General features: G+C 38.6%; 1 protein-coding gene across 1 annotated transcript in view; it reads right to left on the reverse strand.

Annotated features, from left to right (window-relative positions):
* Positions 1–7,963: 7,963 nt before the first annotated feature.
* LOC145814164 (L-ascorbate oxidase homolog) overlaps positions 7,964–16,701 on the reverse strand; it is a 56,405-nt gene continuing 47,667 nt past the window's right edge. Inside the window, exons 2-3 of the mRNA XM_082910686.1 lie at positions 14,661–14,706; positions 7,964–9,587 (exon numbers count right to left, since the gene is read on the reverse strand). Coding sequence (XP_082766812.1) covers positions 7,964–9,587; positions 14,661–14,706 — 1,670 coding nt within the window. The remainder of the gene's footprint in view (positions 9,588–14,660; positions 14,707–16,701) is intronic.

The raw sequence follows: 16,701 nt of genomic DNA on the forward strand, positions 1-16,701 counted from the left end.
TACAATTCAATTGAGATCGCAACTCATATTAAAACACTTCCAATACTTCAAATAATACACATATTCGCTGTATTAGCACTTCCATTCAATATACATATTTGCTGTTTTAACACTTCAATTTGATACACGTATTTGTTGTATCTATGGAGTCCATCCCCTATTTCCTCCCAAACAGGTTTGAGAGTCCATCCCCTATCTTCCCTCAAACCATGGAGTACATCCCCTATCTCCTCCCACATAATACACATATTCCAAGTATATAAACAATTATCATATACAAGGATCGATCAATACACATATTTGATGTTTTATTTCAACCGTCATATTTAATGATATATTCAATATGATTAGTTTCGATTTTCCCTAATTAGCATGCAGTGTCTACAACAATCAAGACTATTCTCCACCGATAGCCCAAAGCAATTATTTCTAAGCAGATAATAAATGCATCAACATATATAATATCAACAATTTCATTGGTGAGTGATTAAATTATCCAACTCCACTATTCAATTTTATAATTCTCTAATCTCATAATTTCCAACTCAATTTCATATTCCCATAAATTAATTATTCAAATTAATTTGTCACATAACTAGGGTTTTTTTCCTAATTTACAATATCAACCCTAAGGTTCATTTTCATCAATAATGCAACAATAATTCCATTCCTAAATGTCTTACACACATATGGGTTTTATCATTTGAAAACCCCTTTTTTATAAATTACACAACAACCCCAACTTTTTCCAAAATTACCCAACATCACCAACTAATCAAAATGACCAAAATTAAAGAGAAAACTCATAAGATGGAGTAGGGTATCCCTACCTCGAAATTAGAAGCCCAAAGGAGTAGATGAGGAAAAACCAAAGTGCTCCAAATCTACTATTGTTCAGATTAAAAGGAAGCCCTCAACACCTTCTACCTTTTTTACAAAGAACTTAGGGTAGCAACACACTAAAAATAGATGAAACCCTAGAGAGAAGTTAAGTGTAGAGAGAGAGGGAGCTAAATCTAGGGTTTTGAAATCAAAAGGGATGAAAAAGAGATGTGTAATCCCGCTGCTGTCTACTGATGTAACACAGGCTCGCTCGAGTGAAGGATTGGTCGCTTGAGCGACCAGACACAAAGAACCCACGCTCGAGTGAAGAAAGCCTCGCTTGAGCCAACAATTCGAAGCTTCAGGTCTGCAATCCAGAAGCACACTCGAGCGAAGAAAAGCTTGCTCGAGCAAAGAACTCCAAAACATAGTCCTTGCTCGCTCGAGCGAAGGAAAGCTCGCTCGAGCCAAGGATTGCAACTCTTAGGTCCAAACCCAGACGCAGACGCACACTCGAGCGAAGGACTTCTCGCTCGAGCCACCAGACACATCAACCAACTCTCGCTCGAGCGAAGGAAACCTGGCTCAAGCAAAGGATCTAAAACAAGGAGCTCGCTTGAGCGACAAAGTGCTCGCTTGAGCGAAGACACTAAAACCTGGGCAGCAACCATTCATTTCAAAACTCACCAAACCTGCCCAACACATCCTATAACTCAACTATAAGGAATTAAAGGACAGAAATGAAACAAATGCAACAACACTCAACCACGGAACCTAAGTCCAGAATACTGTACATAAAGGGGAAAACCCGGGATCGCTGTACAATATACAAGTATAGACTAAATCGCTCAATTTGGAACAAAACATCTCATGTTTATTTTTCGAAAATGGTTTGAAGATGCTGCTCGCAAGTAGGCTAAAACGCGGATTTACCACCCTCAAGTGGGCTTAAAACTCACATTTTGATGAATTGTTCCAATTCAAGTAATGAAGCCTTCATCCACAAGCATTTATGCAGTTAATCATTTAAGCACATAGTCTCATGGTAAGCATGCTAAACATGGAAACATATACATCTCATGCAGTATGCTAAAGCGTAAACACTTATAGTGTACTCCGAGCCAAAACAGAAAACTAGTTAAAAATCATGCATGATCCTAGCTATGTCGAAGATGCCTAATGCAACACATGCAAAATGCAACTAAAGTAAGCTCGGCTATCTAAGATGGCATATGAATGCAACACTTGATAACATGCTTTGAAACACGTATTCAAGTAATGTATTGAAATACGATGCAGTTTGTATGATGCACCGAGCCCGGTGCATGCAAGACAAATGAATGATGCAAACATGCAAAGCATAAGGTATGCTAATTGAAATATACCCTAGACTAACCATCAAAAGCTGATAAGTAAAAAGGAGAAAGAAATGGGGATTTGAGGACATGCGCACACACACACCCTTATTACAACATTGTGCTCTCTCGACGGAGGGTCCGAATGAATAAGCTAAGTTAATCTAAGCTAAGCTAAACTAACTAATCTAATTAAACTAATCAGACTAATTATTACAAACCAATAAAGAAATAACAAAGCTAAGCTACTTAATTATTACAACACTTAATTAAGTAACAAATTAACTAATTTACAAATTCAAATAAACATGCATGATATTTAAACTAGGCTGCCTCAGCTCTACCTTGGACAATGAATGATGCATGCTCTCGGTTGCTGCCTCGAAATGCCTTCTGGTTTGCTCTCTTGAGGCTCTGTTTGCAGGGTGGCTTCAAGAACCATCTGCTGAAACTTACCAAATCCATGCTGGGAAGTGCACCAGTGGCCTGTCGGCCATGAGGGGATGCCGTCGGCCACCTGCCGGCCAAGAGTGGGCGCTGCCGGCCAAGGATGAAACAGTGCCGGCCATCTGTGAAGCACTGTCGGCCACTGGTGTGCTGTGACACCATTCTGCAACAGAGCACAAAACAGAGAAAATGAAGGGTCTCCCAAGGGTATGTACGTACTATGCCACTCCATATCATCTCAAAACATCAAGGGAGAGGCATCATTGGATCCAAGACCATCAATCAAGCATCGCAATGCATGATAGCCAAAGATCCAACTTGCACAAATTCGATGAATGCACAACAAACAAAACACTAAGACCACGACCTTATCATGAGTGATCAATGGCAATGGAGACAAAGGGGATTGGCTCACTTTCATCACTTTGAGTATGAAGTGGGCCAATCCACCTTGTGTTCAACATAACGTCTGATTGAACACCATGCAATGTAAACAACATGTGTATCTTTCAATGCTAAAGGGGCATGCACAAGACTCAATCATGTAAGCAATGTATGCAAGACATGTTAAGGGCCCAAAACACTAAGGCTAGTCAAGGCCCTTTACACTACAACCATATTAAGCAATGCTCAAATGACCTTAAGTATTCAAAATAGACCTAAGGCAGGTCAAAACACTAGCAAAAACACGCTAGACTTGCAGCACAGAGGGCAAGAAAAATATGCTCATTTGATGGCTCACGAACAAGGCAAAATGGCACAACTCTTAAACACAATGAAAGAGTAATAAACATGAGAGTATGGCAGAAGTTTATGCTCTGAAATTACATATCAAATGATGCCCTATCACACAAACATCACAAATATAGCATGCTAAGGGCCTTAAAACTCAAGACTAGTGAAGCCAACTATGCCATAGCTATACAAAGCAAGCCATACATGACCAAGACCACTTGGAACAAAGTTTAATCATGCTAAATCAATGCCAAAAACATGCTGGAGTGGAGCCGAAACATGCTAGAATTATAGGCTAAGACATGAAGCATGTTAGGCTAGCAAGTAGGATTTCACTACAAGTGTATGAAGCATGCAAGCAGTGACCAAACCAGCCAAAAATAGAGCTATAACATGTTAAAATAAGGCCTAAAACATGCTAAGATAGGAGCTAACATAAGCTAAAATGAGACGCATAAAGCATGATGCATGTTAAGCCAATAAGTAGGATTGCACTACAAGTGTAAGATGCAAGAAACCAATGACCAAACCAACCAAAAACAGAGTCATGGCAGGTCCAAAAAGTTACAAAAACATGCTTGGACTAAGCTTCAAAAAGGGAGAAATACATGCTCATGTATTAGGCTACCAACACAAGCAAGCAAGGATATAAGGAGAGGGGATCGCCCCCTCCTATTTTGGGCCACACGAACAACTTTTTACCATTGAAATTCCTCTAAGTTTCAGTGGTTAAAAGGCCAAGCAAGGGGTGATTCAAAAGCTTAGAGAGGTGGCTCAAGAGGCTTAACAAGCCAAAGAGCAAAAGAGGGGAATTACCCCCCTAACCACACAAGGCTCAAACCAATGTTTTAAAGCATTAAAAATAGAGTTATTAAGAGGCTAAAACCAGCCTTAAAGTAGCATGCAAAGGTGGTCAAGCTCTTGATCAAAACAAAGCTTAAAAGGGACAAGTGTCTTACCCTTGAAGAACAACAACAAGACAGCAACTTCAGCAACAATTCTGAGCCAAAACCAAGTCTAAGACCTCAAAACAAGCTCCAAGGGACCTCAGCTCCAAAGTGAAGGTGTTTGAGTAGGTGTTTGTGTGCACAAGTGTGAAGAAACAACACTTTAAGGCTCAAAATAGCACAATATAGAGAGAGAGTGAGAATTCTAGTGAGAGAGGGAGATTTTTGCTCTGAAAAATCTGACCCTCTCACTAGGGGGAGGGACCTCCCCTTATATAAGCAAAGCAAGGAGAAGCTTGCTTTCCATCCCTCCATACACATGTATAGAGGATGGCTCAGTGAGCCATAATTGGCTCAAAATATCTGAGAAAATATCTGTTGAAACATGGTGGCCGGCCGGCCATCAGTGGTGGCCGACAGTGCCTCATTGATGGCCGGCAGTGCTAAATTGATGGCCAGCAATGCCAAAAAAAAGGCTGGCAGTGTACCACAAGAATCATGCTGAAAGGACCAGCACTTGGTCCAAAAATGGAGTAGAAAGGACAGAGGGTTTGGAAAGCTCAAACTTGTGACGTTCCACCGCGAAATTCGAGTACTCGACGAGCAATCAAACTTGTCATTGGATGTACCTGGAAGCCTATCCAAGTCTTGAGGATGGTAAAAAATGGGGTGTCTACAATATGATAAATGACATTTTTCACTTAAAACAGATTATAACATGAACACCAATAATTTTTTGGGTACCAAAAATAACAAGTAACATGCCACAAAGTTCTCAAGGTTATAAGCCCGTTGGATCCAACATCGAACCAAGACTCATCCTCAGTGTGGCAACTCGGGCCTTTTTTCTAAGACGATCTGATTAGGTCTTTTCCTTACAATCGATGAGCACCAGAGTCATCGCTGCCCAACTCGGATCTGTTCCTTAGTGGCCACAGTCATCACACACAGTGGAATAATTTTCCTGGACTAAAATATACAGATGGTCCCGATAATCAATACAATTCAGTTTCGCAAAACATGGTAGTTCACTATTATAAACATGAGACCATAACAAATAGTTTACAGCATGTCAAGTTTACACATGTTTTAGAAAAAATTTAATTCCATTGATAATATAATAATTTATCAAAACAGTTTAGTTCTGAAACAATAATTTAATTTTCTAATAGTTTAGGGTAGGGAAACATTTATAAAAATATGTAGCATGCAACTACTCACCTGAAAACGGAATAATGTTATCCTCAAATAGAGTATAAAGTTCAACTAGTGTCGTGAACCAAGTATAAAAATTACACGTCACTACTAATTTAAAAATACTAAAGAATAAGAAACTAAGTAATCCCATACTCAAGCGCACTAACACGGCTCAACCCAACTCACCATTACTCTTAAATATTACCTAAGCTCATGTTCTTCAAGATCTAAAATCACCCAAGACATGGGTTCCAATCGAAACTTAATTAAAAGTAACTTTAAGATAAAATAGAATTTTAAAGAAGTTTTCCCAATCTATTCGCTAACTTTGAAAATTACAAAACCCACTCCACGCTGTTCGAAAAATTCCAAAACCCTACAGATATTAACTAATATATCCTAAGTTTCAAACCCAAATGGTTTCACTTGATTTGCTTATCAAAATAATTATTTACAATTAATTATGCTCAAACAAATTGTTTTTTGTAGCATTTTAAAGAAATTAATCATTTTCTTAATATACACGAGCAATCAACGCAAGGCAAAAAATGTAAGAAACTAGACTCGTAACCGGTTCTAATGACACTAATTTGATAGTTTTTGAATTTATACCCAAAGAGAACGATACTTTCAAAGTTACTGTTTTATACCAGTTTTCTGGACAGATTTGAAAGCACCAGTTAATATAGATTTTAACTCCAAAAAATTATGAGAAAATTTTGATATGTAATTAATCTACTGTAAAAATTTCAGTTCAAAATTCATCCGTTTGATATGATTCCTTGATTTTTAAAGTTTATGATTCTGTATAAAAAAGAATTTTGAACTAAGAATTACACCCATTATTTCTCATCACCAACCACTAACTTGGCACCCAAACAACACACCCGTTTTTCCCATTCCTTCCCAACAACAAGTAGATTACACACATGAACCATCACAATATATAGATATAATAAAATAAGACAATACCTTAGAGTTGTTGACCACCAATGTTGCTAAAAGTTTCTCTCAAATCTCTCTTCTCTCTTTGTCTCTCTCCCTTTTTCTCCCTCATGGCTGCGGCTAACATGTGATGAACAAATAAGAAGATATGGTTTTGTGTATATTTTATTTAATACTAGTGGTTGGGGACACCCAAAGCATGTGTAGGTCAACTAAATAAATAACATACAAAATGTTTAAATATGTCGTAAGCAACTCAAATGGTAAGACCATTATTTATCAAATTGTGATATAGAGTTCAAGTCACACACTCTTCTCTATTTATTTTTACTTTTTTTAAATAATAAATCTTGCCTCTAAATTAAAGATTTTACCATAAATTTATTTTAGGTTTTAAAATTAATTAAAAGACCCTCCAACAATAATATTTAGTTTGCACTTAAAATATTCACAAGCAAAATATTTGAGATTGTAAAATAATTATTACTTAATTATTTATTTGATTTGTATATTCGGGTTCTCATACGGAGAGCCGCCGTTGCAATGCCGTCCATGGCGGGAAGCCGGCATCGAAGACTGCTACTCCGCTGCTGCCTCTTCTTTGATCCCTTTCTCTATCTTCACTTTCTGATTGTTCATCAGTGTTTGGGTACAATATCTGAATTTGTAACTACGTATATAAATGGAAAAGGAAGGGCCAATATGCAAAATTTAATTTTTTTGAGGGATAAAATTTTGAATACTGAGAGAAGTATTGCGTGAAATGGAATTGCAAGAAGATTTATGGGCAGAATTCTAAATACAAAAAAAAAAAAAAAAAATCTTGAAATCAAATTATAAAAATGGTTGGTGGCCATAAGAGAAATTGACAAAGATTTAGAAAAATTACAATTAAGTAAATTTTGTAAAAAATAATTACAGATTCATGAAAAAATACATGAGTTTAATTATTAACATTTATAAAGCTTATCATTAATTTTTAAAGCCGACCTACTTGTTCTGTCTTTCTATCAAAATGACTTTGTCTTGAAGTGTAATTCCATTACACATAATCTGGGATATTGAGGCCAGTGGCATGGGAAAATAGACTTAATAAGGAAAACTTCCACCAAATTTAATTGAAGTTTGAGTAAATGGGGTTAGGGATGTGAAGTTTTTGAGGTTAAATGATTTTGCAGACTGCAGTGATATTGTTCAGATAACAATTTAATGATAAATTAAACTTTAGTTTTGACCCTCATGCCTTAAACTTGGACCTTTTGGTTATGAATCCAAGTTAAAAAAATCCAAGATATGACGAAAAAAGATAGATAAATAGATACAGACATGGAAGTCATGCAAAAATTAATAACATGTGTTTTTTAAGAGTTGATAAATTCATTATCAGCCAGCAAAGCCAAGCCTTAAAGTAAACACATTCCACAGTAGACACTGACAGTGACCACCAACTCCTCTCTGTTACATTACATCGTTATATACTAAGTAATAATAATATAATGTAAATCCATTATATTCTTAGGTACCATGAATGCTGTAAGGAGGGGGTTTGGGCAAGTCCTTGACAATGCCACACAGTGGGGTGTCGTCTGGGAGGTTGTATTCGTCCCTAAGGGAGCGTGCAGGGGAGAGGACGCTAATGTAGAGCTGTTGTCCCAAGTAAAACCTCTCCCACATCTCTGACCTCATGTTCCACATTCCAGCGTTGTCCAGTGTGGTCATGATGGCTGCCCACGACCCTGGGTACACCTGGATGTTGTGCCTGCTCACCGCATCCACAAGATTGTAGTTCTTCCTCTTCTCTGGGCTCCACCTCCCGGGCTCAATTGCCACGGCAAAGAAGGAATACCCATCCAGGTGCCATGTCTGAATGGTCTTCTCATGGTTCTCTAGGATTATCTCCACGAAGTTACGGAATGTGGCATTAACGACGTTCGGGCTCAAAGCCACTTTCTTCTCAGCCTCAGCCTCAGGCTCATCTTTGATGATGTCATACTTGAACACCTTATCATGGATTCCATAGTACTCAGCGAGCTTAAGAGGGGTCGACTCATCTTTGTGAGAGACACCGTTGATGGCGTAACGAAGATTTCCGTTCACATAGCTCCTTGAGTTGACAAGCTTGATGGTACGGGTGATGTTGATCTTACCATAGTGGTAGGAGCCCTGAGGGTTTGGGCGGGCAGCACTGGCTGTCAAGTTCCAGCGGAATGAGCGAAACTGGTTAATGGACCAAGCAATGCCATTGGCAGTCTCCGGTGGGGGTGGTGGGAGCTCAGCAGAGGCTGGGCCCTTGCCATTGGCATAGCGGACGATGCCAACAGCAGTTAGTGGGTGTTTGGTGAACCTACTGGAAACAACCATGTAATAGTCCTTGGGCTCTTGGTTGGCGGTGACAAGCACTGAGAAGCACTGCCCAACATGAATGTCAAGGGAGTCGTACACATTTTGGACGGTGTGGGAACCGTCCATCTCCACCAACTTCAAGGTGTGGCCTTGGATCCTCAAGTTGAGGGAGGTTTTAAGTCCGACATTGCAAACCCTGTACCTATAGGTTTTTCCAGCCTCCATGTTGAAAAGGACGGGTTGTTGTTCGCCAACCTTGCCAGACTTGCCGTTGATCTGGATGCCATCAGGCCTGGCTAGGGTGCGACCGGAGTCTAAGAGTTTCTTAAGAGCTTTGTGACCCTTAGTGTACCAATCCCCTATGATTACGCTGTAATCATCGGCGGGTGCATCAAAGGGGACGGGGATAAGATTACGACTGTGGATTTGGAGGCCACCAATGCCGCCAGATGCCCTGTGCAAGCCTGTCGTGGGGAAGTAATAGAAGCTTCCGATCTGGTCCTTGACTTGAAAGTGATAGGTATAGTTGGTCCCGGGCATGATTGGGCACATGGTTCCGGGGGTACCGTCTTGCCAAGAGTTCTTCCTGTGCTGGATACCATACCAAGTTAGGAGGAAAGGCTCGTCGAGGTTGTTGAAGACGTTGACAACGATGTTATTGTTGGAGGTGCAGTTGATCTTAGGCCCCGGGAATTGACCATTGATGAGGATGCCTTCCTGAGGGACACCCAAGGGGGAGATTGTCCCATAGCTGACGTTCCACTCGAAGAACAGGTAAGGGTCCTCCGCCTGTACCCCAGCCCAAAGGCACATCAACAAAGCGGTGGTTGCCACCGCCACTGTGAACGTGGACACTCTACCCATGATATATAATAAATTTATCAAACTCTGTTTTTATTTATATTTATTTATATATTCTTTCTTCCTTTCTTCTTCTTGTTATTTGTTTTGAAGAAGAAGGAAGAAGATAGAAAGAAAGAAAGAAGCTAATGCTTGAGTTGTTCCCCTTACCAGGTATTCCCTTTTATAGCTGGGACCGTTACAATTATGACCTCTCAAAACTCCCGTAAACTACTCTGTGGCTCACCTTTCTTTTATGCTCCTTCCGTTGCGGCTTTCCTTTCATTTTTTCTCTCTCCTATTTTTGGTACATTCTGTTTCATTCCCCCCTAAACACTACTTCCTCATCTCTCTACGTGGATTGAAATTTTCTTTTCTTTCTATATTGTGGAGTTTTACTCTTTGCGAAACACAACTTTACATAAAAATTTATAATAAGAAGACAATCATATAAGGTGTCATTTAGTATTGTTTATAATTTATCTACTTCTTATAAAATATTAAATATATGTTTATGTTTATTTTTAGTTTTAAAAAAATATTTCATATATACTTCTTTTTATGACATGGTTTGAAAATAGGGGTTAAGTTCCCTCTAGTCCGTGATAAGCGAAAGATATGATTTACGAGTGGTGATTGCTAATGGTTAGAGATAGTGACCAGAAGTGATTGTCGGTTCAGAAGTGGTGGCCAAAAGTGGTTTCCATAGATGGGAAGTAGTTGTTAATGACTAAAGATGGTGGCTTAAAGTGATTGTTGACTTTTGAATATATTGGTTGATAAACTGCTTGAAATTGTAGTTAAAAATCAAAGGTAAAACGCAGCGAATGAAAAATTATGGTCATACCTTTTTCTGCAAAGTCTGAATTGAAAGGATCTCGTGGGTAAATCACGTACTTCCTGAATCTGACCAATCAACCCAGCAGTGGAGTGATATTACAGAATGAATATCACCCACACAAGTCACAGTGCAAAATGACTCTTGATCGTTGTATTTTGGGAGAGAGTCAGTATATGGGTAAAACATACGACATATGTTGTTTTTCCCTTAATCACTCATATCCCATATCATATTAGATATATAGGATAATATCTCATCTATCCATATTAGTTGATACGATAGATATGGATATCCTGAGTGGTTATCCAAGTAAGTTTTGAATTCAAATTCAAATTTACATGGATAAGGTTTAAAAGGTTCAAAGAAGGATCAAACCACATGGGCGCCCAATTTCTAACATCTCCCACTCGCACATGAGTTGGCATGACATTGCCACATTTCTATCTCAATCTCCAAAAAAAAAAAAACAATCTCATACTAGCCAATGCACTGTGTGACTGCTGAGAACACCTGCATGTGGGAGCTCTATACTAAAAACTCAAAATGAGCCAGCATAGAGACATTAATTCAAAAAGAACAGAAATAGTGTCTCATATACCCCAGACCCATCTAATTACACCGGTCCAAAAAACATCTCTAATCCCTCAAAAAGAGCATATTTGACCCTCTCATTCTTGCAATATATTCACACTCAATCCGCTTCTCATACAAAGCGATGTAAGTTGCCGGCAGTGAATAAACAATAGTGGTGTAATACTAGATAATCTTCCCTTTGCCCTCATGCCATTTAGTTTAGGATTGACCGCTTTTCCAGTGATGTCCCTTAAGGACGAATCATACATGACCGCAAGCAACATACCAAAGTAGCAGAACATCAACCCCTTACCTTATGACATAGTCAAAAGTCACAAAAGGGTACATAAATGAAAGTCATATCAATAATGACACGTAAGACTCACACGATGAGGAAACAGGGATCCATTCCCTCACCTCATTACTCAGTCGCCAAGCACATATAGTATGAATACATGTTACGGTGGAGTAACTCTTCCAAAAGAATGTTGTCATCCTCGATACACCGGACAGATATTAGTCTAGTCGCTTTCTAGCGCCTAACCCGAATTCCCTATTTGTTCGCCTTCTAGGTGCCAAATGAGATCTCGCATCTGGTTAATCATAACAGGCACAACATGGAAAGTGGAGACTAACATCCATGTTTGGTCCTTAACACGACCTCATCTTGATTGTAACCAAGGCGACATGCATAGTGGATTATTTAAGCCTCTCTTGGCTCCAAATAAAAATAAACCACTAGTCTTATCCTTGCTCGCTCCCAAGCGCCAAGAGTGATTGCTCGTGTGAGTGAGCCAATCTTGCCTGCTAACATCATCATCTGCTAATCATTATGACACAAACCATAATGGTGTCAACATCCCATTATCTCAAAATAAGTGATCGATTTTAAAAAAAAATTAACCACAACTTGCACAATTCTAGATTTCAAACATAAGCCTTATCAGCACCTCTTGCGATAAGTATATACAACGGAATCCACCATATGCGCCTCACATAAAGTGATTTAAGATCACTACCTCTTGCGCAAAGATATTTTGGTGACCAATTTGCATTCATTCTTAATGCGCCCAACTAGCGCATTGAATCTTATAAGTAGCAAATTAATATACTACTAGTAAAACATTTTATCCACAGTCTAATGAGCAAGGTCAATATCTAAACAACTCAGTTGACCATTTACCAAAGATAACACTTATCATGTCGAATACGCCCACATAGCGTACTTTAGGCTCCCACAACAAAGAAATGATCAAGGAATATAGGTTATCTGTTTCTCCCAAAGACAATACGAGGATACACTCAATAGCTAAGGCTCTGGCTTTTACCGATAGGTAAGTCAATGGGTTTGCAATTTTGCATCTAGAATCATTCTAGGATATTCCTTATGTAAGTCATCGAAGACAAACCGAGAATTTTCCCAAAACAATCCATAAGGATTGTACATTCGAGCATATAAATTATATCCCCATGTCCATCATATCTAAAATAGAGGACTGCCCACCCTAGGTGGTGACAACCTTATAAATTCCTAGCTCATAATGACTAAGTAAGGAAAAACTTCTTTTGGACCATTGATCATGCCTCAGTGGTCTTCATCGATCATCGTTGGCCTATCATGGCTTGACAAAATCTAAGAACCATTATTTGGATAACTGTTTTAGGCTGTAAAAGATTTATTGGAACTAGTAACCTTTTTTCACTTCTAACTTTTCACCATAAAAGTAGAAGGTAAATCCCTACGGATCTACTTATCCAATTCTCTAACAAGAAAGTTGGGTCACAATGTCCACAAATCAATGTTCCGAACTTATGTCAATCATAGCCTAAGTCAAAAATAGCATCACTCCCCAGGAGGAAGTCTTCTCATGGTCTACACTTTCCTCAATGGTGCGACTTTTTGGTATCTAGCGAGCCTTAAATGTTTCCCAATTGGGAATTGCACTAGTTTGTTGCCTATATCCCTAACTAAGTGCCCTCCATATCAGATTTTACACTCCATTTTGAGTAATGGGTTAGCAAAGAGCCATCTATGGGCGATCTGTAACCGTTAAGCAGCTTATCTTTATTTTACTTCTCATAAGATTGTGAAGTTAAGACCTAGGGTTCTATAGCGCATTATTGTATGCTGTCTTGTAAACACAAAGGGTCGTATGGCGCATTATTGTATGCGGTCATGCAAACCCTCCGGGTCATGTGCATATAGGTAAGCAGCTTTGTGGTAGTGTAACTAAGTCACATAAAGTTTTCTTAGTAAAGATGACGTGAATAGAGTTTTGGAACTCTATAAGATAGAGAATTCTAAGCATAGCGCTTTATGTAGCCTAGTTGATAATGGAAAGAAATTTTCAATATCCTAGGGACAGTGGGAGCGATATGCCTACTAATGGATTATTCCATTAGGGAAGAATACTCTACATTCTTAGTTGCGTGGTAGCGAATGTGAAAATTTTCCACGTCATCACTGGGTGATTGAGAGGGAAACATTCATGATTGCTCCGCAAGATGATAAAGAGCCTAGGATAATGCCAAAGGCTCTAGTCCCCTGTTTTTAGAAAGTAGATTAATGTTGCGCAGTTTAAGACAAAGTCTTTGAGGATTAACCATTTCTATAATTTGGTTGACTTTCCATTATGACGCGAAACTGTTCTAAAGTTATGCGTAATTTGGATAGTCATTGTTGAGGCATAAGGCTCGCTAGATACCAAAAAGTCGCACCATTGAGGAAAGTGTAGACCATGAGAAGACTTCCTCCTAGGGAGTGAGATTATTTTTGTTACGGCATAATTTGAATATTAAATACAACATATTTTTTGGGTTTGTAATATGTTGTAATTAAAGAAGCATGATTATTTATTTATTTATTTATTTGAATTCCATTATTAAATGAATATAGCATGAGTTATTTGTAAATTTATATTAAGATGCTATTGTATGGAATTTATCGTGCTTTTGACATGACATAGTCAGTGGAAGGTTGTTCGATTGAGAGAAATCTTTGTAGATTTACTCCCGAAAATCAATATTTTGCGCATAAATTAAATTAAATTTTGGATAATTGTCACCTGTTGCGCAAGAGATGATTACGAGCATAGCAGATTTTTGATCTTGCGACTTGTGTAATATGGTCACTATTTAACTTAGATTTTTGCGGCAAAATTATATTATGCTAATCAAAATTAATCCCAATACGAATTTCTCTCTAAATTGACTTAGCTTATGGAAGTTATTTGGTTGACCTAGACTTAGTAGAGATGTTCAAATGTGAACAATGTAATCACATTCTTTAGATGAGCAAAAGTCTTGGAGACTTTAGGTCAGACCTTAATTGAGCCAAAGTAAGGAAACATGACTTAAAATCGTCGTGGTTTTGTTGCCTTGTTTGGCATAATAAAAACTAATGTGTGCGCTATGGTTAGCGGCACGCTACGTAGTTTTAGTTGGCTAGTTTTGGAGTTATGAAATTAGTAAGCCCTCAATAGATCTGTATATGATCTTGACTATTGAGCTGCGTAAATTGACTTTGTAATTTGACTTGTAAATAATGTTACATCATTGGATGAAGTAACATTCAAGAGTCACGTCCTCCAAGAAATGCGAGCTTAAATAAATTAGTCATTAAGTGTAAGACGAGTAGCCAGTATGAGCAGTGTTTTGCTTTCTACCCAATTATTGGGAGTGGATGGAGCAAAATTTTATGCACTATAATAGTGTGTGTTGAAATATCACGTGAAACTAAAAGATTAGCGATTAGAAGCTGCAAAATCTATTAACACTAAGTGAAAAGATTAGCGCTTAGAAGCTGCAAAATCTATTAACATTGCCAATTTGTCTAAGTCTGGACACTTACTGTTTCCACACTTGAGTGTGAGACATGAGGAGGGGCTTCTTTGTATGATTCCTTAGCTAGGCTAACGTTTTTGAATAACGTTTACCACTAAGCGCAAACGTTGTAGCATAATAATGAAAAGGTCAAGGCTGACAAGGTTGTTATGACTCTAAGAATTTGACGCATGGCTCATGAGAGCATTGTGTTGAATTAGACTCTTTAGCCTAATTTGTGCTTAAGTTACTTCAGGAGCTGTCATAGTTGATAGCTTATTCTCTCCTTCTTATGGATAATAGAATTAATTGCAAGTAACTATAAAGCGAGAAATAGATATGGCAAGAGGAGTATCGTCATCTTTCAACTAGATACAGTAAAGTGTATGGAGAATAAAATTGGCTTGAAGGTGTAGGGGATTAGCACTTACTAGTTAAATTTGTGACTTAGGCACACTTGATATCTCCATGACATCCTTTTATGATCTAGTGAATATGAATTAGTCGTGAGTCATTACCTAGTTGGGCCTAAACCTTTAAAACTTGTCTTTGAGAACTCACACATTAAGATGATTGAAATTAGTTTATGACATTGGTCATGAACTAGTGGCTTATTATACTTAATCACATTAATGAGACGATGACACGATGGTTTGAGTAGGCCTTCTCGGGCCCACTCGCTTATGACATCCTGCTCTCATGTGAATGTGTAACTTTGTTCGCAATGGGTGCGCACAAGTAAGTAGGAAAGCCGTAGAAGGTCATTTGTTTTTGCGCCATTATCCACCTAACATTAACAATACTTAATTCCTTATCTCTACTACACCATTGTGTTATTGAGTATTAGGAATAATCAATTTTCTAAGTATCCATTTCTCTTCACAGAGTTTTTTTCTAAAATAACTCAAATAGATACTTGCCACCTTAGTCAAAACTAAAAGCACGAAAGTTGTTATCTAATTGATCTCAACCTCATATATGCAATGTCAAAAATCATCTCAAAACTTTTGACTTATGGGAGATCAAATAGTCTTGACTCAGATGCATATCGTAATCTATAAATGTGTCGAGATTGAGGCTTAGCTATCATACCCTTACACATATCTAGTCACAAAAAAACATAGTAGACTAGTTTGTTGCCTATATCCCTAACTAAGTGCCCTCTATATCAGATTTTACACTCCATTTTGAGTAATGGGTTAGCAGAGAGTCATCTATGAGCAATCTGTAACCGTTAAGCAGCTTATCTTTATTTTAATAAAATTTTGAAAAATTTTCAGAAGATAGAAAATTTAATTCTGAGTCTAACGGTACTAACCACGCTTAAAACAAAACTATAACGAATTACTTATGACCATTTAACGCGATTCAGAATTTAAAACAGAACAAACAGAGCCTTATGCATCAGCAGCCAAGCCAGCCAAGCCGGCAAAGGAAAAACGGCGCAGCTCAGCGCGCGCGGCTTAGCACGCGGCTCAGCGGCAGCTCAGCGAGCGGCTTACAAGCAGCTCAGCGGCGGCTCAGCGAGCGGCTCACAAGCGGCTCAGCGAGCAGCTCACACGCGGCTCAGCGCACTGCGCGCGTGCGTGGTGCGAACGACGCCACTGACGAGCGCGTGACGACGCGTGGAAGCGCGTCTGAATCGCGTCTGGCGCGTGGAGGCGCGTGGAAGCCTCCCACAGCGTCAGGTGGTGCGTGAGGCCTACGCTCCGCCTTCCAGGGTGTTTTCTGGTTCAATTTTTTTACTGCCAGACTCCATTTTTCAAAATAAAACCATTTATGGTATTAAAAAAGAAATTAATGAACATAAAAAATAGGTATTTATGCTCTTAAT

This window comes from Camellia sinensis, unplaced genomic scaffold (genome assembly GCF_055761805.1).
Source record: "Camellia sinensis isolate YWXY unplaced genomic scaffold, ASM5576180v1 Unanchor1, whole genome shotgun sequence".
NCBI lineage: Eukaryota > Viridiplantae > Streptophyta > Magnoliopsida > Ericales > Theaceae > Camellia > Camellia sinensis.